The sequence below is a fragment of the Phoxinus phoxinus genome (assembly GCF_949152265.1).
Source record: "Phoxinus phoxinus genome assembly, chromosome: 14".
In the NCBI taxonomy this organism is placed as follows: domain Eukaryota; kingdom Metazoa; phylum Chordata; class Actinopteri; order Cypriniformes; family Leuciscidae; genus Phoxinus; species Phoxinus phoxinus.
In genome coordinates this window covers 970697-994744 of record NC_136889.1, presented here as the reverse complement: position 1 = coordinate 994744, position 24048 = coordinate 970697, and the positions used below count along the sequence as shown (strand labels likewise).

The following is a 24048-nucleotide window of genomic DNA, read 5'->3' as shown; positions in this document are numbered from 1 at the left end:
TGAGAAAATTAAGTTTAACTTAAAAAATATTATTTAAAAAAATTTAATCTTTGTGAATTAACCAGCATATCATTTTTCTTGTTTTAAGAATCAAAATAAGAATTAATTAAATTTAAGAATTTTTTGTATTTGAACTGGAAAGAAGACAAAAATTTACCAAGTTTATGCTTAAAACAAGACAAAATATCTGTTGGTAGACTTACTTTTGTTCTTCTTCTTGTTTTAAGCATAAACTTGGTTAATTTTTGTCTTCTTTCCAGTTCAAATATAAAAAAAAAAATCTTCAATCAAGATGCATTTACTCAAGGAGTAAAATGCCATTAGATATTATGACTATTTTTCCGGGGAAATTAATACATTTTTTGTAAATTTTTTCTTAAAACAAGCAAAATGATCTGCCAATGGGGTTAAGAAAAATAATCCTGTTTCTGTTTGAATTAAGATGATTTTTCTGACCCGATTGGCAGATAATTTAGTTTGTTTTAAGCAAAAACTCACTTAATATTGAATAATTCCCCTGGAAAACAGGACATAATATCTCATGGCATTTTACTCATCTAGTAAATGCATCTTGATTTAAGGATTTTTAGATGTTTGGACTGGAAACAAGACATAGATAGAGGATAGAGTTGGCACACGAGTGTTTGCAGTGAGCATTTTATAACATTTGTAGACTTTTCTCAGCTACTAATTTGGGCATTACTAATATTGCATTCTTAAAAAATATCTATTGCCTTTTTTTAAGACCAACTTTTTGTTGTTGAACTGCATCAAACTGAGTGAGCCGTGCCTCGTCATATTCATCTGATGATTGACAATGTAATTTATCTAATGGACGACCGTCACTGTGACAAAAATCAGAAGCAATGTTGTGTTGTCGAGCACTTATTCCTGCAGCTTTATTGACATCGAGTGTGTGTGTGTGTGTGTGTGTGTGTGTGTGTGTGTGTGTGTGTGTGTGTGTGTGTGTGTGTGTGTGTGTGTGTGTGTGTGTGTGTGTGTGTGTACACCGACAGCTCAGTGGGATGATGGAAGGATGTGGCGCTGCCAAACACTGTGTACGTTATGCTCAATAATTCAGCATCTTCTCCTTTGGAGTGCACCGGTTTGATCCACACTGCAGGTGTTTATTTATTTATTTACTATTCCAGTAATATAAGTCAAATGTGTCAGCTCTAGTGAAGCGATATCATCCCACCATGACAACTTCAGGATTTTTCTAAATCCATAAACTATGTCCTGTGCACTTCTTCTTCTCATTCAGAGTGTATGGGAACGCAAGGACTCGTCTCTGAGTCGAGCGACTCCGGCTTCAGGAACCTATTTACTTGTAACTGGGACGCCGGAGAGTTTCATGCTGTGCCTTGAGATCTTCATGCAATATTATGCTTAAGATCAAAATGCATCATCATAAAATCACAGTTTAGCAAAGCAAACTTGCAACAGCATCCATCTTGATTTAAAGGTACACTATGTAAGATTTTGCAGTGTGATATATTTCCTGCAGTCGTGTACTTACAATATCCCAAAAGTTCCAAAATTTTTTAATAATAATTTAAATAATGGCCCGTCCCTATTCACTTATCGCCTGTCAATGACGTAATATCCGCATTATCCCTGGTTTCCGCTCGTACTGCCTTAGTAATCATGGTGACAGACGAGGACAACAGCGTAACATCTAGCGACGCTCACGCTGTTGTTTCGTTCACACATTATGGATCATGGCAAGCAGACTTTGGGACAAAAGGAGAACTAAACCGAGGATCAATATCAGCGTGCCGTTTTCGAGACACCGAGAGCTAGCGTCCGCGGCTAACTTCCACTCGACAGAGACGCCGAGAGCTAGCGTTCGCGACTAACTTCCACTCGACAGAGACGCCGAGAGCTAGCGTCCGTGACTAACTTCCACTCGACAGAGACGCCGAGAGCTAGCGTCCGCGACTAACTTCCACTCGACAGAGACGCCGAGAGCTAGCGTCCGCGACTAACTTCCACTCGACAGAGACGCCGAGAGCTAGCGTCCGCGACTAACTTCCACTCGACAGAGACGCCGAGAGCTAGCGTCCACGACTAACTTCCACTCGACAGAGACGCCGAGAGCTAGCGTCCGCGACTAACTTCCACTCGACAGAGACGCCGAGAGCTAGCGTCCGCGACTAACTTCCACTCGACAGAGACGCCGAGAGCTAGCGTCCGCGACTAACTTCCACTCGACAGAGACGCAGAGAGCTAGCGTCCGCGACTAACTTCCACTCGACAGAGACGCAGAGAGCTAGCGTCCGTAGCGTTAGTAAATGTCCTACCGTAAATATATAAAACATGTATTTTTGTGAGTGAATGCAGCACAATCGTGAACATAAATGCACAACTTTAAAGGAGATTTTCTCAATGTTTACATTTTTTTGCTCCTCAGATTCCAGATTTTCAATAGTTGTGTCTCGACCAAATATTGTCCTATCCTAACACACCACACATCAATGGAGAGATTATTTACTCAGCTTTCATATGATGTATACATCTCAATTTGAAAAAATTACCCATGTGACTGGTTTTGTGGTCCAGGGACACTAATGATGTATTTATTTATAGAGCTTTGAGAAAGATGAAGGTATTAAAAAAGCTTAAAAAATGCTTCATGCTGCATTTTACTTGTCATTTATTGATGATCCATTTTTTATTTATGACGAAGCTGACAACTAACTACACCAGTCAAAGGGTGAGTGTGTGTAACGCTGTCACTCTTCTGATGCGTTAATAATACATGATGATGATTAAGATGGAAAGTGTCCCAAAAACAAACCTCTGGAAAATGTGTGGATAAAACTATAAAACTAAAACTGATAATCAGAAGTTGAAACCTAAAACCTAATCAGAATAACTCCTAAAAGCTCAGGACGATCTGGGGTTCATTTATGACGACGGTTTCGATCTCCTTTACACTGAATAACTAACACACAGTAATTCTCAAGATTTTAGCTGATACTTTCAGCTTAAGTTGCAACTTCATTAACTGAAGCCCAGATCATTAACACTGTAAAGACTGGCAAGTGAAATAATAGGAAAAGCTAATTTTGAACAATTTATTGAACATTCAGAAAAAAATATGAAAACATAATTATTGATAAATCAGGCTCATATAGTCTGATATAGTGAGAATATGGGGGGGGGGGGGGGACACTACATTTTATTCAGAGACTCAAACTGAGCAAAAAAAGATGCTGATATTCACATGCACATAAATGTGAAATTCTGATGTTATAATGTAAATAAGTGAGATCTTTACAACAGTAACTATAGTACATACTTACATAAAATTATATAAATATCAATATTATCTGCCAATGATATGTCTTAGTAAGATGATATTTAAATCAGGGATGGGCAACGATTAATCGCATCCAAAATAAAAGTTTGTGTTTACATAATAAATGTGTGTGTAGTGTGTACTGTGTATAATTATTTTGTATAAAAAATACACAATGCATGAATATATTTAAGAAAAAAAAAATATATATAAAAAACACTTTTTCTTAAATATATTCATGCATTATATATATATATATATATATATATTAGGGCTGTCAAAAGATTAATCGTGATTAATCGCATCCAAAATAAAAGTTTGTGTTTGCATAATATATGTGTGTGTACTGTGTATAATTATTATGTATAAATACACACACATTCATGTATATATTTAAGAAATATTTGCATTTATATACTGTATATACATTTATATAATTTATATTATATATAAATATTTTATGTATAAATATAACAAATGTTTCTTAAATATATACATGATTGTGTGTGTTTTTATATATAGAAATTATGATACACAGTACACACACATATATTATGCAAACACAAACTTTTATTTTGGATGCGATTAATCACGATTAATCTTTTGACAGCCCTAATATATATAATATATATAATATATACAGTATATGCATGCAAATATTTCTTAAATATATACATGCATATGTGTGTATTTATTTATTCAAAATAATTTTACACAGTACACATACATTTATTGTGTGCACAAACTTTTATTTTGGATGCGATTAATCACGATTAATCTTTGCCCATCACTAAGTTTTATGATCAAAGCTCTGTAGTTTACATTTACTGCAATGCAATTCTACCAATCTTGAATCTCTCCATTTCTTTCTAAGTTGCTTGAGAAAGTGGTCGCTGTTTATATCACAACCTCTATGGATGTTTCCAATCAGCCTTTCGCACTCTCGACAACACTGAGACGGCACTTCTTATGATCTCCTTATAGCCATCGACTCAGGCTCCATCTGCATTTTAATTTGGTTAGACCTTTCCTCTGCATTTGACACAATCTCTCACAGTATTCTCATCTCACGACTCTGCTCTTGCTTTCTCTAAGTCCACTAATGCCTCTGTCTCACACGGTGTTCCCCAGGGCTCGGTACTTGGACCTCTTCTCTTCATCATCTACTACACGCTTCCTTTAGGTAACATTATCTGTCATCATGGCTGCAACTTCCATTGCTCCTTTCCCCACAAATTCCATATTGGCTTGTTTTGATGATATAAATGGTTGGATGACCAGTAATTTTATGATAAAACAGATCTACACTGCAAAAAATGCTTTTGTTACTTAGTATTTCTGTCTTTTTTCCAGTCCAAATATCAAGACCTAAATCAAGAAGCTTTTACTAGATGAGTGAAATGCCATAAGATATTATGTCTTGTTTTCTGGGGAAATAAATAAAAATGAAGTGAGTTTTTGCTTAAAACAAGTTAAATTATGTACCAATGGGGTAAGAAAAATAATCTTGTTTTCCATTTGAATTACGATTTTATTTCTTACCCAATTGGCAGTTAATTTAGCTTGTTTTAACCCCTTATATTGGCCATTACATATTTAAAACAGTAATATCCTATACTAAACCTAAACCAATCTTGACAAACTATATATAATTTGAAAGCTTACAATCTCTAGTTTTCATTTTAAACTGATTTTTAAAATACATTACAGAGGAGCCGTAATTTATCAATTTGCAACAAGAATATGTTCGTCCTCCTGAGGCATGTTCAGACCTTTATTTTGAAATAGTGATGAACATGAAAAATCATGAAAGAATGGTAGAAACCTCTTTTTTTTCATGCCAAGAGTTCAAAAGATAGCATCCGTTCAATTATTTTTAGAAGAAAAGGTCTGAAAATGTTTTAAATATAAAGAAAATAATAATAGATTCAGCATTAGTGATGTGGCGGCGAGCTATAATGCACATACGTGATCTTCTGTGTTTCTTAGAGGTTGAATTCATTTCTAAATCTGCCAAACTTCCAACACTACTTCTGAATAGGATGTCTACTTCATAAATTATATGAAAATTGTAAAAATAATGGTTCAGACTCAAACCACATATGGAGATGGAGGCGCCCTTATATGGGCAGTAATGTCCACTAGTGGAGAAGTGTGGTACTGCGCACAGACTAAATCTCACAGAACGCTTATTTTCTGAGATATCAACCTAACATTTCAAACACAACTTGTTCAGATTTTTGCCTTTGATTTGTTTGCATTGTTAGAGTCCTCCAGGTTTTGAAAATATATATTTTATATAAAATATGAATAATTTCATTTTTAACGTTGTACATTTTCATAAACTCAAACTTCTATAACTTTTTTTCTGTTTAACTTTCTTAATTAATTACTTCTACAAAAATCTGCCAAGTGTCTTCTTTAAAACAAGACCAATCTTACATCTATATTCCAAAGCATTCTTAAATTACAACCATTTAAGTTCGAAATGTGCATTTTCATGTCTATTAAAAAAAAGGGGGTCGCTTGATAAGGGGTTAAGCTTAAAACTCACTAAATTTGTATTTATTTCCCCAGAAAACAAGACATAATATCTCATGGCATTTCACTCATCTAGTAAATGCATCTTGATTTAAGAATGTTTAGATATATTTGGACTGGAAACAAGACAGAAACACTGAGTAAGTAAAGCCCGTTTGCAGTGTGGCCGTCTGGATGAACTGCATGAATGTGAAGTACCTGTTTGTTCATGAACACGTAGATGACAGGGTTGTAGACGGCTGCAGTTTTGGAGAAGAACGCGGGAACGGCGGCCAGTCGAGGGTCCAGGTGAATGCTGGGATGGGCCGTGACCACGATGGAGAACGCCGCGTACGGAGTCCAGGCCACCATGAAGGCCACGATCATCACCACCACCATACGGGTCACCTGACGCTCGGGCTTCCTGGCGTTACCCAGCCTGCCGTGCGTGTTGGACACCTGCACACACACACACACACACACACACACACACACACACACACACACACACACACACACACACACACACACACACACACACACACACACACACACACACACACACACACACACACACACACACACGCAATGTGTGTTCACAGAATAATCAGTAGGAGATGACCAAATCAATGATGCAAACTTTATCAGACAAACTGCAAAAAATGCTTTTCTTACTCAGTACTTTTGTCTTGTTTCCAGTCCAAATATTTAAAAAAATCTTAAATCAAGCTGCATTTACTAAAGTAGAAAAATACCATAAGATATTATGTCTTGTTTTCTGGGGGGAAAATCAAAATGAAGTGAGTTTTTGCTTAAAACAAGCAATATTATCCGCCAATTCCCACTAAACATTGGATGTCGGATAGACGTGCAGATCATGTCTATATTGGGTCCGTCGGTCCATGACCAATTCTGGACATCTATTCAACGTCCAAACTAGGTCCACAATTTGGACGTCCAACCATGACTCAACTTGGACGTCATATTGACATTCAACCTTTGAACTGGGTCATTTTTTGGACGTCTATTTACAGGAAATTTACATGATTAATATATAATATTTTTTATTTACAAATATCAACATTGTTGTTATCAACATGATTAATACATATGAATATAGATTATTAATAATTATTTAAGATTGTTTTCCAAAAACTAATTTGATTGTCTCAGCAGAAGGTGATAACTGGAGACGCAGTTTAATATAGTTTTCCTGCAGCTCAACCAGTAGAGCGCTGGCGCTGGCAACGCAAGATCATGGGTTTGATTCCCAGGGAAAGCAAGAACCGATAGGAATATAAATGTGTAATGCAATGTAAGTCACTTTGGATAAAAAACATCTGCCAAATGCAGAAATGTAAATACAATGGTACAGAAAACACGTCCTCCACCCTTTTGAATCATGGGACTCCAGTTATAGAAGTTGTATAAAAAACAACGTAAAATTTGATGTTGAAAAGACGTCCAGAAACGACCACATTTGGACTATAAATAACCCGCACACGGAGGTCCCACGGATGTCAACATTAGACGTGCGGTAGACGTCGAAAAAAGACGTTACAAACCAAGCCCGTCAGTGACCGAAACTGGACGTCCAAAAATGTCATAGAAAAGACGTCCCTCCGACACCACATTGCGCAGAAAAATAAACTTAATTCAAATGGAAAACAGGATTATTTTTCTCACCCCATTGGCAGATAATTTTGCTGGTTTTAAGCAAAAACTCACTTCATATTTGGACTGGAAACCAGACAAAAATACTGAGTAAGAAAATCTTTTTTTTTTGCAGTGAATGATACGACTTCTGAACTCTACAGAAAACAGCAAGGCAACAAAATACAGTAGTGTCATTTTTTTAACTCAATTCAATAACAGTGTCGATGCTGCAAAATTCATTCATTATGAAAAGTCAAGATGATCAGACAATAGTGTCATTATTATTCGGCTCAATTTAGTTCAAGTTTTTGTTCTCATCCAATAGTGTCAGTGCAATTGAATCAATAATATTACTGAGAATTATATATTATTAAGTGTCTTTTAAAAGCAAATATACAAATAACCCAGCTAACAAATATATTCTAAGAGCGTTTTGCTAACGTTCTCATTGAGTTTTAAAAACATTATTTCTGAATGTTTCCTGAATTTTCAAAAGTTCACGAATTTTTTTTCCCTTGGTCATGAGAACGTTAATGGAACGTTGTATCATTCTTCAAACATAATGTTACTTTTGAATGTTCTCAGAACATTCCGAAACAAGTGGTTACATTTAAAACATGTCCAACTGAAACATTTCAGAAAAAAAACACTCCATGACTGATAAAGTTTTTGTTATTTGAACATTTTTAGATAACTTTAAAACTAATGTTCTATTGATGTTAATGGAAGAACGTTTGTTCATAACGTTGAGAGAACTTGCTAGAATGTTTCTGTTATCTGGAGATCAGGTTTATCAGACTTCAGATCAGTTTTCTAACGCTCAAAATACTTAATGAGTAGGACAAACTTAAATTAAACTAATTAGTTCAGTCAAATTAACTTTTATGAGTATCTAGCACTTTCTTTTTCTTTCAAGTTCACAGAAGAACTGATATATTTTAAGTAAACTGAACGGTTTCATTGTTTTGAGTTTTATGAAATTATTTATTTTAATTTAGACGAGCTTAAGTTGAACTGTACCGGCTGGGATGTCTATTTCCCAGCATGCTTTGCCGATGGCACTCGAAAGGGAGAGTAAATGCTAAAATTAAGTGAAATATAATGGGGTTTTTTTTGTGCAAGATTAATGTTAAGTGTGAGATTTAGTAGTGATTAATGTTTTGTTTTGCTAATTTAGAAGAATTTCTGTTAATGTTGGTTTTAGGATAGTTCCATCATGGTGACGAGTGGAGCATGCGCTTGATTTAAGAGCAAATAATACTTTTATATTGTTGCACTCATACAGCAAGTGCTTCTGTATAACATACTAGTGCTAATATGTGAGCAAATTAGTATGTTAGCATATTAGCTTGTAAAAGCTAACTAAGTTTATAATAAAAGTGTTAACATTGAGATTGCATGAAAGTTGTAAGTTAATTGTACACTCAAAAAAAAAATGCTGGGATGTTTTAACCCAATTTTGGGTCAAATATGGACAAACCCAGCCATTGGGTTAAATTTTTAAATAGCATTTTTGATCCAACGTTCGTTCCAAAATGGGTTAAAACAACCCGGCATGTTTTATAGTGTATGAATTAGTGTACTCATACATTTGAATGGTTCTTAACTTGAAATGTTTAAGTACAAAATAAAAATCTGCAAGTTCTGCTAACTTAAACTTTGAATTTCATAAATTTGAGGCACTTGATTGCCTTAAATGTTTTGAGTTGTGCCGACTTATTGGTGTTTGCAGTGTAGCACTGATCAGGGGTCAGCTTGTCGTAATGAGAGTGTGTTGGGATGATGGGATTCAGTGAATCGCGCAGATGTGGTGTAGCGACGCACCTTTCTCAGCTTCCGGATGAGTTTGCAGTAGCAGACGACGATCACACCCAGCGGGAGGATGAAGCAGGTGATGAAGAACGTGATGATGAAGGTGTGGTCGTGGAAGTTTCCCGAATACCTGCGGTGGGACGAAACCAGCGAGCAACACATCTGACCGAGAGAAGACTGACAGATTCAAACTTTCTTTTTTCTTATGTACAGGGTCACATTTAAAACTGTATAGAAACAAGAAACTTTAAATATATATACTGTATATGATTATGGGTTACAGCTTATGAAAACTTTTCACAATATTCTAATTTTGAATTTGGGGTTTTCATAAGCTGTAAGCCATAATCATCAACATTATAACAAATAAAGGCTTGAAATATCTCACTTTGCATGTAATGAGTCTCTATAATATATTAGTTTCAGCTTTTAAGTTGAATTATGGAACTTTTAACTTTTATCCCAGAAACATTTTTGAGGTGATGTTATGTGTTTTATGCTCCCCAATGTGTTGCAAATCTGAAGTGTTATTTATGGATAAATGTGTCCGCCACGGAATAAAAAAATAAAAATGCAATTGTGACTTTTCAAAACTTTTGAATTTTTTCTCACAATTCACAATTTTCGCAATTGCGAGAAAAAAGTCACAATCGAGAGTTTATGTCTCACAATTCAATTGCGCGTTATAAAGTTATAAATGAGATTCATAATTGTGAGATATAATCATTTTCAAAATAAAATACTTTTTCTCGCTGTCATAAGTTTCTCACAATTTAGATTTTTTATTCTCTGAATTTTCACATTTGCAAAAAAAAGTTTATAGATTTTTTGTTAATAGTTATGAAGTCTGAAAAGCAAGATATAAACTTGCAATTCTGAGAAAAAAGTCAGAATTGTGAGATATAAACTTTTTTCTCACAGAATTCAGAATTGCACGTTTGTATCTCGCAAATCTCACTTTATTTCTCTAAATTCTGATATATAAATTTACAATTGAGATATAAATGCAAAATGCTAATTTCTCACGTCTCAAGTAACTGCACATTTGTTATGAACATACATAACTATTGAAGCTTGTTTCTGTCACAAAATACATTTTTATGGTAATGCATCCCATGGTGAATATGAAAGTCTCAGGCTAATGCAAAGCAAAATGCAGAAAGTCTGAGTATAAAAAGAAAAGGGATCAAATATGAGCCAGAATAGAGGGATGAAGAAAAACTGCGGATTACACAATAAAACTGCAGGTCATTTACCCAGCGTTCCCAAAACTCCAGCGCTGGATGCTTTTTATAATGTCTCTGAAAGGATTTTGTGTCTGATGTTTGTATTTTTGACCAGTTCAATAAAACGGCTACAACTCTGGATATGTATTTTTTTTTTTCATAAAGCCTATTTTTTATTCACATGATGATGAGTGAAGACAGAAATGACAACGGTAAAGTGGAGTATGAATGAGAAAACCTGGTGAGTATTTTTTATATGGCCAAAAAATGAATTAAAATGAATTAGCATGTCAGAAAAATGCCGACACGCTTGGATAAAAGGACTAATTACAGAAGAGACAATAAATCTGATGGTTAATTATCCCGCCGGTTTGGGCTTTAATAGATGAAGCGTGTCAAACTTTCACCCAGGAGAGCTTTTACTCTTCATTTAACTCGTACTGTATTGTGGCGTGCCTTGTTTGAAAATGAAAAGTTTTTAGATAGTTTTGAGAAGATGTGCATAATATGCAGAACCCTCAGAGAATCTGAAACATGCATGAAAGTTTTTAAAGACATTCCACACAATGATAATAATGACCCTATAAAGGCCGTTCATCATGATTGCTTTGAATTGCTTGAATTTATGATTGGAATCACTTTAAAAAGGAAAATAGAGCGCAGAGCAAGTCTGTCATATCGGCTACATAACATTATAATGAGAACATCATTATAATTGTGTGATTGGGACATCATGAGACTTTTGTTTTGTAATCACGCTCTCAAAAATTATATAAAAATGTGATTTATCAGCCAATATATCGGTTATGGGCTTTCAAATATAAAGAAGTATTGGTTATCGCCATCGGCCATTTAATTTTTTTATATCGGTGCATCACATATTTCATATTTGCATCTCAACTTAATACACTGTGAACAAACATGAACAATGAATAGTATTCTCATCAATAGTATTCTGAAAAATATAGAAGAAAAAAAAACTGTAAAACACATATTGCTCACTGTTCATGTTAGCTAATTGTTAAAAAATTAGATCTTATTGTAAAGTGTTAGTTACCAATACATTTTGAAATTAAATGTACATGCACACATTATACCTTAACCAAGAATTCTTTATACATGTGTTTCTAATAAAATTGTGTTTAAAAACGATGTTCAAAACACTGCATTTACATATAAATCATGAAAACACTCATAATCAGGGGTGCACATAACTTTTTCAGTGAGTTACTCAGGTGAGTACCAGGAGATTATAGTGTTTGGTACTCACCCCATATGTAGCGTGGCCACAGCTGTCAATCATGACGTCACATTCCCGTTTTATAGCATAAAATAACTAACTAAAACCAAACTAATTTAACACTTAAATTTATATCAGCGTGAAAAAAAAACCCCGCCCTAAAATGATAAACACCTTTGGAAAAAAAATATTTTAAAGTATTATTTGATTGTTCGGATATATTTATTTGTATAGATTAAATATAATGAATCCTTATTAAAGATATTAAAGAGCAGTGAATTTTCTCTTTTTATTTTGTTGTTTGATCAATATTAAGTGTACAGAAGGCATTAGGTTTATTACGCACTGTCACTTTAAGACCGAGTGTGCAGATCCAATTGCACTGATGCACTGTACGTTCTGTAAAGACATAACCGACTGTGTTTACGCGAATACTCTCCAAAACTGACATTTAGACATAATGTTGTGTGTATTTGTCCATTCAGACGCGAAAGAGAGCTCAATTCAGTCCTTGCTGTCTGCAGAACTGCACGCTTCGGGTCGCGCGCGCGTGTGCGTGTATGTGTGTGTGTGTCTCTGTGTGTGTTCGCACAGAAAAACACGTTTACATTTTTTAATGATTTGAGACATGCATCAAGCGCATGCCAACTCGTGTGCGGCCGGGTAGATCAGCACGTTACAATTCAAATGTGCGCATCTTCCACAAACGCAAATCAGTTCTGACTGGATCTCTTCGCCAATCGTCCCTCCCTAATTTCCGTCTAGTTTTTATTCGTTGACGCGGTTGTCATTTAAAACGGAGTTTTATTTAGTTTTCGTCTGTGAAAAAATTATATAAACACTGCCTAGGTTCCATTTTGGTGACAGTTACCCTTAAAGTATGCAAAGGCGCGTAGTAACACAAGTGGCATCACGCATTCCTGATTTTTGTCGCGCATGCGTACCTGCGTACCAGTTATGTGCACCCCTGCTCATAATAATATCATTTGATTTGCCTTTTTACTTCTAAAAACTGCACTTAACAGTATTTTACTGTAAAAATTACATGAAATGTCATTTTACAGTTTTTCCCAGTGTACTGTATAGTGCGGGAACTTAATGTCAACAGTTTTTGTAGCGTTTGTACAATATTTTACAGTTAAAATGACACTTATTTTCACAGTGCACTTAATGTTAATGGTAATGCATTAACTAATATTAATACACGGCGTGTATATGTCCGCTGGTCAAGCTATTCATTTTAAAATCTCAATGATTATTATGGAGAAACTGATCCTAGACCAGCAGATTTGAGCAACTTTTCCCTCTAGAAGAATCAGAAGCATCCGCAGAAAGTGGTTTGAGTGATCAAATCTGCAGTCCTTCGTTTATTGTTCTTCTTCTGTTCATTGGTTATTTTATTTATGAATGAATTTTTGTTGTTTTCATGAAACTGTTGGTAAAAGTAAATGTTGAAATTAACATTAAGCAAGATTAATAAATGGAAACTTTGCTGTAACATGTTGCAGAAAAAAGAGTTTGTTGTACGTATCTTCAACAATCGTGAATATTTCAACAGCCTTTGTGCAGAAAGTTATAAAACTGGCCGTGGTTTCATTCACATCCTCACTGTCTATAGTGTGAACAGTGCACATCTGAAGCGTCTCCGCTGAAGGAAATAATCCATTATTTATCAGCATTAAAGGGGTGATATAAAAATAAGTATGTCCCCAGAGTGTGTGTGTGAAGTTTTAGCTCAAAATACCCCACAGATATTTTTATATATCATGTTAAATTGTCACTTTTTGAGGGTGAGGAAAAAACGCACCGTTTTGTGTCTGTCCCTTTAAATGCAAATGAGCCGCTGCTCCTGGCACAGGGGGCGGAGCTACAACAGCTTGCACTCACACACACACACACACACACAGACACACACGCACTGAAAATTTCAAAAACTTTTAGCCCTGTATGTTCAAACCGGAGTCAGAAAGATGGAGAGACTCGAGAAGAAGTGACGACATGTAGAAGAACAGGACATTTCTGAATGGTTAGTTGATGAATTTATGAAGTTTATGTGTAGTTATCTTCTAGTCATTGATTAGCATATTCTGTCATGATAATCTATAAATCGTGTTCAGGGGGCGGGTTTATGTAAATTCTAGGGTTGGTGATGTCACTAACGGGAGGAAGCTCGTGTAGTTCCGGCCGTGTGTTGTAGTTCTTTTCTTTAAAAGCAAATATCTCCCTTTGCTCTAAACTTTGAGCGTTGTAACTTTGCAGATGTTGTTTATGATCAAACACAACATTACACACTAACTACAGTTAGAAAACACAACATTACACACTGACTACAGTTAGAAAACACAACATTACACACTAACTACAGTTAGAAAACACAACATTACACACTCACTACTGTTAGAAAACACAACATTACACACTCACTACTGTTAGAAAACACAACATTACACACTCACTACTGTTAGAAAACACAACATTACACACTCACTACAGTTAGAAAACACAACATTACACACTAACTACAGTTAGAAAACACAACATTACACACTCACTACTGTTAGAAAACACAACATTACACACTCACTACTGTTAGAAAACACAACATTACACACTCACTACAGTTAGAAAACACAACATTACACACTAACTACTGTTAGAAAAGTCAAATCATAATCAACCGCCCCTTTAATAACATTTTATCAGCTGATACTGATATGGTGGCCTATATATTGTGCATCAGCATTAAGTAATATTTACAGATGCAATGTCAATGTTACTTTTAATAAAGTAAGTTTTGTTTTGTAAGTTCATGTTAACTAATTTAGTTATTGTAGAACGCTATTGTGTGCGCTAATCCCCTTCTCTAGCTCATGTAAGTGGTCCCGCGGTGTGATAATGACGTTGGCTCCTCACCAGTTGGGTTCGCAGGTGGTGCCGATCTTGCTGACGGTGTAACTGCTCCAGCCCAGCACCGGTGGGATGGTCCAGATGAAGGAGAAGGTCCAGACGAACAGCAGACCCAGGGCCGCGTGTTTGCCCCGCAGACGGATGTTCCCCAGGGGTCGACAGATCACGAAGAAGCGCTCGAACGCCAGGACGGCCAGAGACCACAGGGCCACGATACCTGAGGATCAGCCAGACCGGTGAACACCAGAGACATGCTCTTCAGAAACACTCCAGCGCACCGTTCAATAAACAACCCGGACTAAAGCAACAAGACAACAGAACTGAGGCTGTGTTTACACGGAAACGATCTGAAGAGAACACGCAAAAGTGGCGTTGTGTTATCACTGTTTATTCTGCGTTTAGACGAGCGTTATGGGGAGGGAATCTGCGTGCGTATGGAGACGCAAAAGTGTGTGAGATTGGATGTAGTGTGCACTCCAGACGGCTAGGTGGCGATGTGGAGCACTGAGAGTGAAAGAGACGCTGACACAGTTTATCATGGTTAATACGGTAAAGCTGCTGCTTTAACCCTCGCTGCTCTTCGCATGTCGCTCAGAATTATTTAATTTTTTGTCAATGAAATTAATGCTATATTTTAGTTTGATGATGTTTTGTTATTTTCCTGTACTGGCGCATGCCTGTGACGTAAACGCGTACGTGACGCTTTCACTGTCTAGCAGACTTTTGTGTTTTAACCGTTTTTACCCTTTAGACGGCAACGCGACGGTGGAGCGTTTTTAAGATCTCCACTCTGGAGGGGGGTTTCACTTTATTGCGTTTTTAAGCCCCAAAAACACCGTCGCCGTGTAAACGAAAGGCACATCCGGTAAAATATTTTTACGTTTTCACCCGCGAGCGTTCTCGTGTAAACAGGGCCTGAATAAACATTGAACAGAATTCATCTGAATAATGACACTATTGTCTTCCTTAGAGCTGCTTTACAGCTGCAATTAATTCATGACAGTAATTTTCCCGTGAAGTGGCTTTGAAAACCAGCCCGGTCACACTAATGCGTCTCTATAGCATGCATTGTTTATCGTGCAATTTATACGCGATTTTTTACGTGCATATGATACGCATGGGTAAGTTAAGTAGTGGTGTGTGTATTACACGCGAAAACTGCGTATCATGCACGTAAAAACAAATTTTCGCTTATAAATTGCACTATTGTCTTCTTTACAGCTGCAATTAAAGTCGTTTTATAATTCATGACAGTAATTTTCCCGTGAAGTGGCTTTGAAAACCAGCCCGGTCACACTAATGCGTCTCTATATTTGTTTTTTGTTCATTTTGTGCAATTTATACGCAATTTTTTTACGTGCATATGATACGCATGGGTAAATTAAGTTGTGTTGTGTGTTTTACACGCGAAAACTGCGTATCATGCATGTAAAAACTATTTTTTTGCGTATACATTGCACGATAAACACGTGCTATAGAGACGCATTGTAATTAAATCAGGTTGTAGGATCCTTACTAAAAGTGTATGTGCGCCCGACTCTGAAAGCCAAAAATGTCGTACGCCAAACACTATTCAGACGTATAAACCCGTTCGTCCGCCAGAACCTGCGCACATTCCCTTTATAATCCCAGTCAGAGCAAGAGTGTGTTCATGCGTCTCCTCCACGAAATAACCATATATGAGCTTACAACGCCTCGTTTTACTATGCATATCCTCATCTGCATATCATTTGCATATGCATATTCATCCACGTGATCCCATGTTTAACGGTACAAGACTTTAGGAAACTATGAGATACGGATGTGCGTCACATTACGTTTCTAAAAATCATTAAGTAGCTGATCCTCACCTTGTTTTTAAATAAATAAATCAAATAGTGTAAAATACATTTCAGAGAAAGTTTTTCTCAATCTTTTCCACTTATGTTTTTAATGGACACAGATAGGGCTTATTGTGCATTATTGATCATCGTTTGCATGTAAATATTTCCTCAGATCACGAGTTCTGCGATTATCATGCGCGACGCAAACATTGAAACAGCATCGCTTCCACTACAAATATTTATATTTATTAGAATATAAAATTTTTTGTAACTTCTTGATAATGATTTGATGTAATTAATGAGAATGGCATATTTAATCTAAATGTGTATATCAGATGTAAAACATAGTTTAAATCATTCTTTTATGCATTTAAACTGTTATTGTGAACATGCACTGTTTATGAATAAAGATTTGAAGTGTTTTTCCCTCATCAGTTCCTCAGATCTCCATCGGTGTCGCTCCGTCTCTAATGTTCATGATCAGAGTGTGTGTGCACGCTCAAACTGTTATTGAACTAAACTGAATAAACATTGAACAGAATTAATCTGAATAATGACACTATTGTCTTCTTTACAGCTGCAATTAAAGTCGTTTTATAATTCATGCAACAGTTCTTTTCTCATGAACGGCTTTAAACCATCTCTAAAGCACTATAGAAATAAAGCTGACTTGACAGCGATGCATTAGAGTTTAAACATGTCTGAAGAAGACGTGCAACTCTTATAACTCAAACTGGACTCTTGCATTGAAATCTAAACACTGAAATTGAGTTGATTTCATGTTTGATCATCTGGTAAAGATAGTCTGACAACCAGAGAACGTCAATTTCTTTTATTTATAATTTGTGTTGTCATTTATTTTGATATATATTAGCCTATACCTTTTCATATTTTAAGTCCACACAATAAAAAGCCTATATTACTGTAACTTGCAATAAAGCAAAGTTTTTTGTCATAAACTCTAACTTCAGTGATTGAGCTTCAGAAGTTAGATAACCGAAAGCCATATTTGACTGAAATTACAGAATTGTCAGCAAGTTGATAATAATAATAATAATAATAATAATAATTCACTATAATTGCACTGAAGACACCAAACATCAGCAGATTGACATTATCAAATCATGACATTAATAAAACTTCACAATATGTATTTCCTGCATCATGTACAAACAGAACTTTTAACCTCATCACTAAAGACATTTACACACTGTAGAAACTCACTGTGTGATTATTAAAACAGACATATGGATTAATAAAGAGTAATTACCTGGAAGAAAATCAAATATGCTAAATGAATGATAATGTGATTGTGGGTCTAGGAAGACATGAATGCAGTTCTTAAACCGATTATTATTTACATGCATTTAATAAGCTTTATTATTATATTTCATTATGGTTCTGAGATCGAGTACTGTATGTTTGAGCAAAACTAACTTATTTTTTCCCATCACCCTAATAATGTCCATCTGGTCTAATTTTGCATTATTGATTTAATCATTATTTTCCTGTTTTGAAACAATAGTGTATAAAGCGCTGTAGAAATAAAGATGTTTCTGCAGTTTTTGATCATCTCTATAAACACACAAACATGCACTATGGCTGTTTGGACTTTTATTAATTCCCAGGATATGAATTCTTCATATATCAGCAATGAAATGTTTACTAGAGATAAATCAGGAATGAGATTTCCACTATACATTTTTTTTATTTTTTTTTATTCGCTAGTTAATGTCACCAGGCTGCCATTCAAATTCAATTGCTGATATCAAGAACTAAATTTTCACAGTTTAAATGTTAATTCTTGATATCTGTAAACTAATTTCAACATTCTGATGTCAGAAAATGTATTTCTGATGCCAATAATTGGACAGTAATTTCAGATATCTAGTGACTTTCTTACCAGTAAAAAATACATTCATGATATATCAGAAATTAACATTGTCACTACAATCGAATTATTGATATCAAAAATTTAGATTTTTACTAGAAATATTCTTAGTCATTCAAACTCTTAGTGAAAATCATGTTTTTTATATCAAGAATTTGGGGTTAGTAGTGGAAATGTCTGAAATCAACAATTTAAAATTTACTGAAAATAAATTTTACAATTTACTGAAAATTGTTGATGTCAGGCATTACTAACCCCGTAATTCTTGATATAAAAAATTATGATTTTTTTACTAAGAGTTTGAATGACTACGAATAGTAGGCTAGGCTATTACTGAAATAAAATTGCGATTTAAACTAGTAAGAAATCAATTATTGATATCAACAACTGAATGGAAGCCTATGGTGACATTTAACGAGTGAAAACACAATTACAGATATGATATCAAAAATATATATTTTTTTACTAGAAAAAAATAATTCGCATTTCTGCGCGCGATGTCAAGAATTCGCATTGTTACAAGTGGAAATGTAATTCAATCAAAAAGTGGCATTTTAACTACAGTGAACATGTATTTGCTGATTGCAAGAATTAATATCCCGGGAATTATTAAAAGTCAAAACGGCTTGCCATGCATACATGCACTTTTAATTAATGTAATGCGTTTCATTAATGTTATACACCGATGTTGCTTTTGTCGGAACCAGGAAAATACAAGAACAGAATCAAAACAGAGATAACTTTTACTGTGTGTTCAATCTTAAACACGCGCGTGATTTATTCATAGTTTTAATATCTGGGATTTCTGAACCCCAGACAAAAGTAATATCATAATGCATATTTGAAGCATGCATGTTAATATAAATCTCTAAACCCCAAAACACATCCAGAACAGCAGCTCAACTTCACTTACCAAAGTAGGTGACCGCGAAGCCCTCCAGCACACACGCCCATCTGCCCAAGAAGAAGTACCCGTGATAGTTCGTCAGGAAACTGATCGTGCCTCCGGTCAGCGACACGAGGAAGTCCGCCAGGGACAGGTTGACGATGATGTAGTTGAGGGGTTGTCGGAGTTGCGTGAAGCGGAAGGTGACCAGCATGACGGTGAAGTTCTCGGACAGAGAAGCTGTGGTCACGATGAACATCAGCATCGCGAGGACTTTATAGTTCCAGGGCGCGATGAACGTTAGAGGAGCGGAGAACGGGTCTTCGGCGTGGGACACACCGTTCACTGCGACCGGGAACGACTCCATCTCGAGTCCGAACGAGTCTGAACACTCGCAACGCTACATCTGGAGGAAATCGCCGTGCATCGTGAATCCCGCGCGTGCACTGACGGCTCTCATCGCGGTGTGTGTGTTCCGTGTAATCCACTGTCCGGAACTTGTTGAGCGCGAGCGGAGTGGGTTTGTTGAGTTTCTTCTGCTGGACGGTGTTTATATAGGCGAGCATCACAGGTCATCATCATCATCATCATCATCATCACTTCTGACTGTCAAGGAATCGCTCGTTCCGCCTTTCTCTCCTGGAGGTTTGCATGCACACGCGCGAGATTTATAAGATAACTTCATCCATTTGGCTTTAGAAACACACGCGCGCACACGCGTAACGCAGAGTCGATGCGCGCGCTCCCTCGAACTCCAGTCATTGCACGAGCAAGCGCGCGGGATAAAGGAAGGATCTCGTCGATAGTCTTGTGTGTGTGTGTGTGTGTGTGTGTGTGTGTGTGTGTGTGTGTGTGTGTGTGTGTGTGTGTGTGTGTGTGTGTGTGTGTGTGTGTGTGTGTGTGTGTGTGTGTGTGCGTGTGTGTGTGTGTGTGTGTGTGTGTGTGTGTTTAGAGAGAGAATCGATGCCGGAGCGCGTGAGGAGCCGCAGCGCGCGCAACATCAGCTTGTCAACACAACGCAAAACACGCTGATCATAGAGAAATATGAAAGATGCGTCATAATACGACTTTGTATAATTAGAATGATTGGTGTAGAGTGTGATTTCTCAACTATGCGCATGATAAAATATCAAATTAAGTTTTGGGCTTAGAAAGGGAGCTAGCAGATTGTGTTATTGGAGACTTTAATAATACTTCAGGTTGTTTTTAATAATTTTCTGTATATGTGCAAATATTAAAGTCACACTAACATGTGAGTTGAACACACTGAACCCCTTTAGCGGGGCAAGTTGTCACAATATTGCTTTAAAAATGTTTGTTAATTTTGCACATAATCAATATTTAACACAAAAATATTGTCCAATAGATATCGTAGCCTATTTAAAGAACAATATCTGTTGGCCAATGCAAATATTAGAATGCAACTAAATGTAAATAAAGTCTAAAGCAATGCAAGAAACCGTTTGTGTTATTCCTCAATAATCATCAGCGTGTTGAATGCATCAGATGAGTAAATTATTCCCTTAGTTATTATTTATTAATATAATGGTTCGGGATATTAAATAAATTAGCATTGTTGATCTGATCTCATTTGATTGGCAGCCATACATTATATTGTGTATTATTATTCTGATTCTCAGCAGGAATAGAGCCGGTGTTCTTCCTCGGTGTTTCTGTCTTGTTTTCCAGTATTAATATCTAAAAATCCATAAATCAAGATCAAGACAAGATCACAAGTGTTGTTTCCTGAAAAATGTATAATTGAGTTTGTGCTTAAAGCAAGAAAAAAATATATGTTTTCCCTTTGAATACGTTTATTTTTCTGAGTCCACTGACAGATATTTGTTTTTGTTTTAAGCATAAACTCACATTTTGATCAATTTTTCATAAAACAAGACTTGATATCTTCAGTCATTCTGCTTCTTCTGCAGTAAATGTGTCTCGAGTGAAGAGTGTGTAGATGTTAGTGAACACGAGACTGAGGGAGAGTGTGTATTTTATATCACGGAATTCCGACTTTATATCTCGCAATTCTGACTTTTTTATTACGCAATTCTGACTTTATATCTCGCAACTCTGACTTTTTTATTACGCAATTCTGACTTTATATCACGCAATTCTGACTTTTTTATTACGCAATTCTGACTTTTTTATTACGCAATTCTGACTTTATATCACGCAATTCTGACGTTATATCACGCAATTCTGACTTTATATCACGGAATTGCGACTTTTTTATTACGCAATTCTGACTTTATATCACGCAATTCTGACTTTTTTATTACGCAATTCTGACTTTATATCACGGAATTCCGACTTTATATCACGCAATTCTGACTTTTTTATTACGCAATTCTGACTTTATATCACGCAATTCTGACTTTTTTATTACGCAATTCTGACTTTATATCACGCAATTCTGACTTTTTTATTACGCAATTCTGACTTTATATCACGCAATTCTGACTTTTTTATTACGCAATTCTGACTTTATATCACGCAATTCTGACTTTTTTATTACGCAATTCTGACTTTATATCACGCAATTCTGACTTTATATCACGCAATTCTGACTTTATATCACGGAATTGCGACTTTTTTATTACGCAATTCTGACTTTATATCACGCAATTCTGACTTTTTTATTACGCAATTCTGACTTTATATCACGGAATTCCGACTTTATATCACGCAATTCTGACTTTTTTATTACGCAATTCTGACTTTATATCACGCAATTCTGACTTTTTTATTACGCAATTCTGACTTTATATCACGCAATTCTGACTTTTTTATTGCGCAATTCTGACTTTATATCACGGAATTCTGACTTTTTTATTACGCAATTCTGACTTTATATCACGCAATTCTGACTTTTTTATTACGCAATTCTGACTTTATATCACGCAATTCTGACTTTATATCACGCAATTCTGACTTTATATCACGGAATTGCGACTTTTTTATTACGCAATTCTGACTTTATATCACGCAATTCTGACTTTTTTATTACGCAATTCTGACTTTATATCACGCAATTCTGACTTTTTTATTACGCAATTCTGACTTTATATCACGCAATTCTGACTTTATATCATGCAATTCTGACTTTATATCACGGAATTGCAACTTTTTTATTACGCAATTCTGACTTTATATCACGCAATTCTGACTTTTTTATTACGCAATTCTGACTTTATATCACGCAATTCTGACTTTTTTATTACGCAATTCTGACTTTATATCACGCAATTCTGACTTTATATCACGGAATTGCGACTTTTTTATGACGCAATTCTGACTTTATATCACGCAATTCTGACTTTTTTATTACGCAATTCTGACTTTATATCACGGAATTCCGACTTTATATCACGCAATTCTGGCTTTTTTATTACGCAATTCTGACTTTATATCACGCAATTCTGACTTTTTTATTACGCAATTCTGACTTTATATCACGCAATTCTGACTTTTTTATTACGCAATTCTGACTTTATATCACGCAATTCTGACTTTATATCACGCAATTCTGACTTTATATCACGCAATTCTGACTTTTTTATTACGCAATTCTGACTTTTTTATTACGCAATTCTGACTTTATATCACGCAATTCTGACGTTATATCACGCAATTCTGACTTTATATCACGGAATTGCGACTTTTTTATTACGCAATTCTGACTTTATATCACGCAATTCTGACTTTTTTATTACGCAATTCTGACTTTATATCACGCAATTCTGACTTTATATCACGAAATTGCAACTTTTTTATTACGCAATTCTGACTTTATAACTCACAATTGCGACTTATTACGCAATTCTGACTTTAACACACAATTGCGATTTATATCACGCAATTCTGACTTTAACACACAATTGCGATTTATATCACGCAATTCTGACTTTATAAGACACAATTGACACTTTTTTTATTACGCAATTCTGACTATAACACACAATTGTGACTTTATATCACACAATTCTTACTTTATATCACAATTCTTACTTTATATCATGCAATTGCAACTTTATATCACGCAATTCTTACTTTATAACACACAATTGCGACTTTATAGATTTTCAGTCTATAAAGTCACAATTACCTTTTGTATTTTATATTGTGTGGTGGGAACAAGCTTCCATCTCATGATGTTACATTTTCATGATGCTACAGGAGGATTTAATAGATTATATATTTATATACACCATATAAATGTTGTGTGAGAGAGTCTGTCATCTGCTTTAAATCTTGACACGATACGATGCTCATCATTGCACATGTCAAACGACTTACACGCTGATATCTGTGTGTCATGGACGACTGCACTCGAGTGATGTTGAACAAACCTGAGCCGTACACCGGTCTGCTTCCATACCTTCCCATGATGCCGAGCTCTGATTCCACATCATTCCTGACAGCGGCCATCAAACACACAGAAGAAGAGTTCAGCTTAGCTTCATGCGATGTTCAGCTTATCTCAGCAGAAGTGACTTCTTGACTCCTGCTCAACTGCGTGCCGGTACTGGGTAAGAGTAAATCAATGATTTAATAGACTGACGACGAGTTGTATACTTCCTTTCCTCCAGCTGTGTAATCGCTGTTATTAAAGCCAGTGACCCGACAGCGAAACATGAGATCAGCTCCACTACAAACTATGAGTTTCCACAGAAAAACACCAGGATAAATATCACTATTGATATTTTATATGTGTAAAAAGGGTTGCTGCATTAAAAAAAAAAAGTTATTCCTCAGTGTTTCTGCCTCATTTTCCAGC

At 35.7% G+C, this 24048-nt stretch overlaps 1 protein-coding gene across 1 annotated transcript in view; it reads right to left on the bottom strand.

Moving 5' to 3' along the window:
• The window catches only part of valopa (vertebrate ancient long opsin a), a 24374-nt gene extending 4346 nt beyond the window's left edge, over window positions 1-20028 (bottom strand). The window contains exons 1-4 of the mRNA XM_079635787.1: window positions 19293-20028; window positions 14672-14882; window positions 9305-9422; window positions 6044-6283 (exon numbers count right to left, since the gene is read on the bottom strand). Of these exons, the coding sequence (XP_079491913.1) occupies window positions 6044-6283; window positions 9305-9422; window positions 14672-14882; window positions 19293-19632 (909 nt within the window). The 5' untranslated portion in view covers window positions 19633-20028. The remainder of the gene's footprint in view (window positions 1-6043; window positions 6284-9304; window positions 9423-14671; window positions 14883-19292) is intronic.
• Between the last annotated feature and the right edge of the window lie 4020 nt (window positions 20029-24048).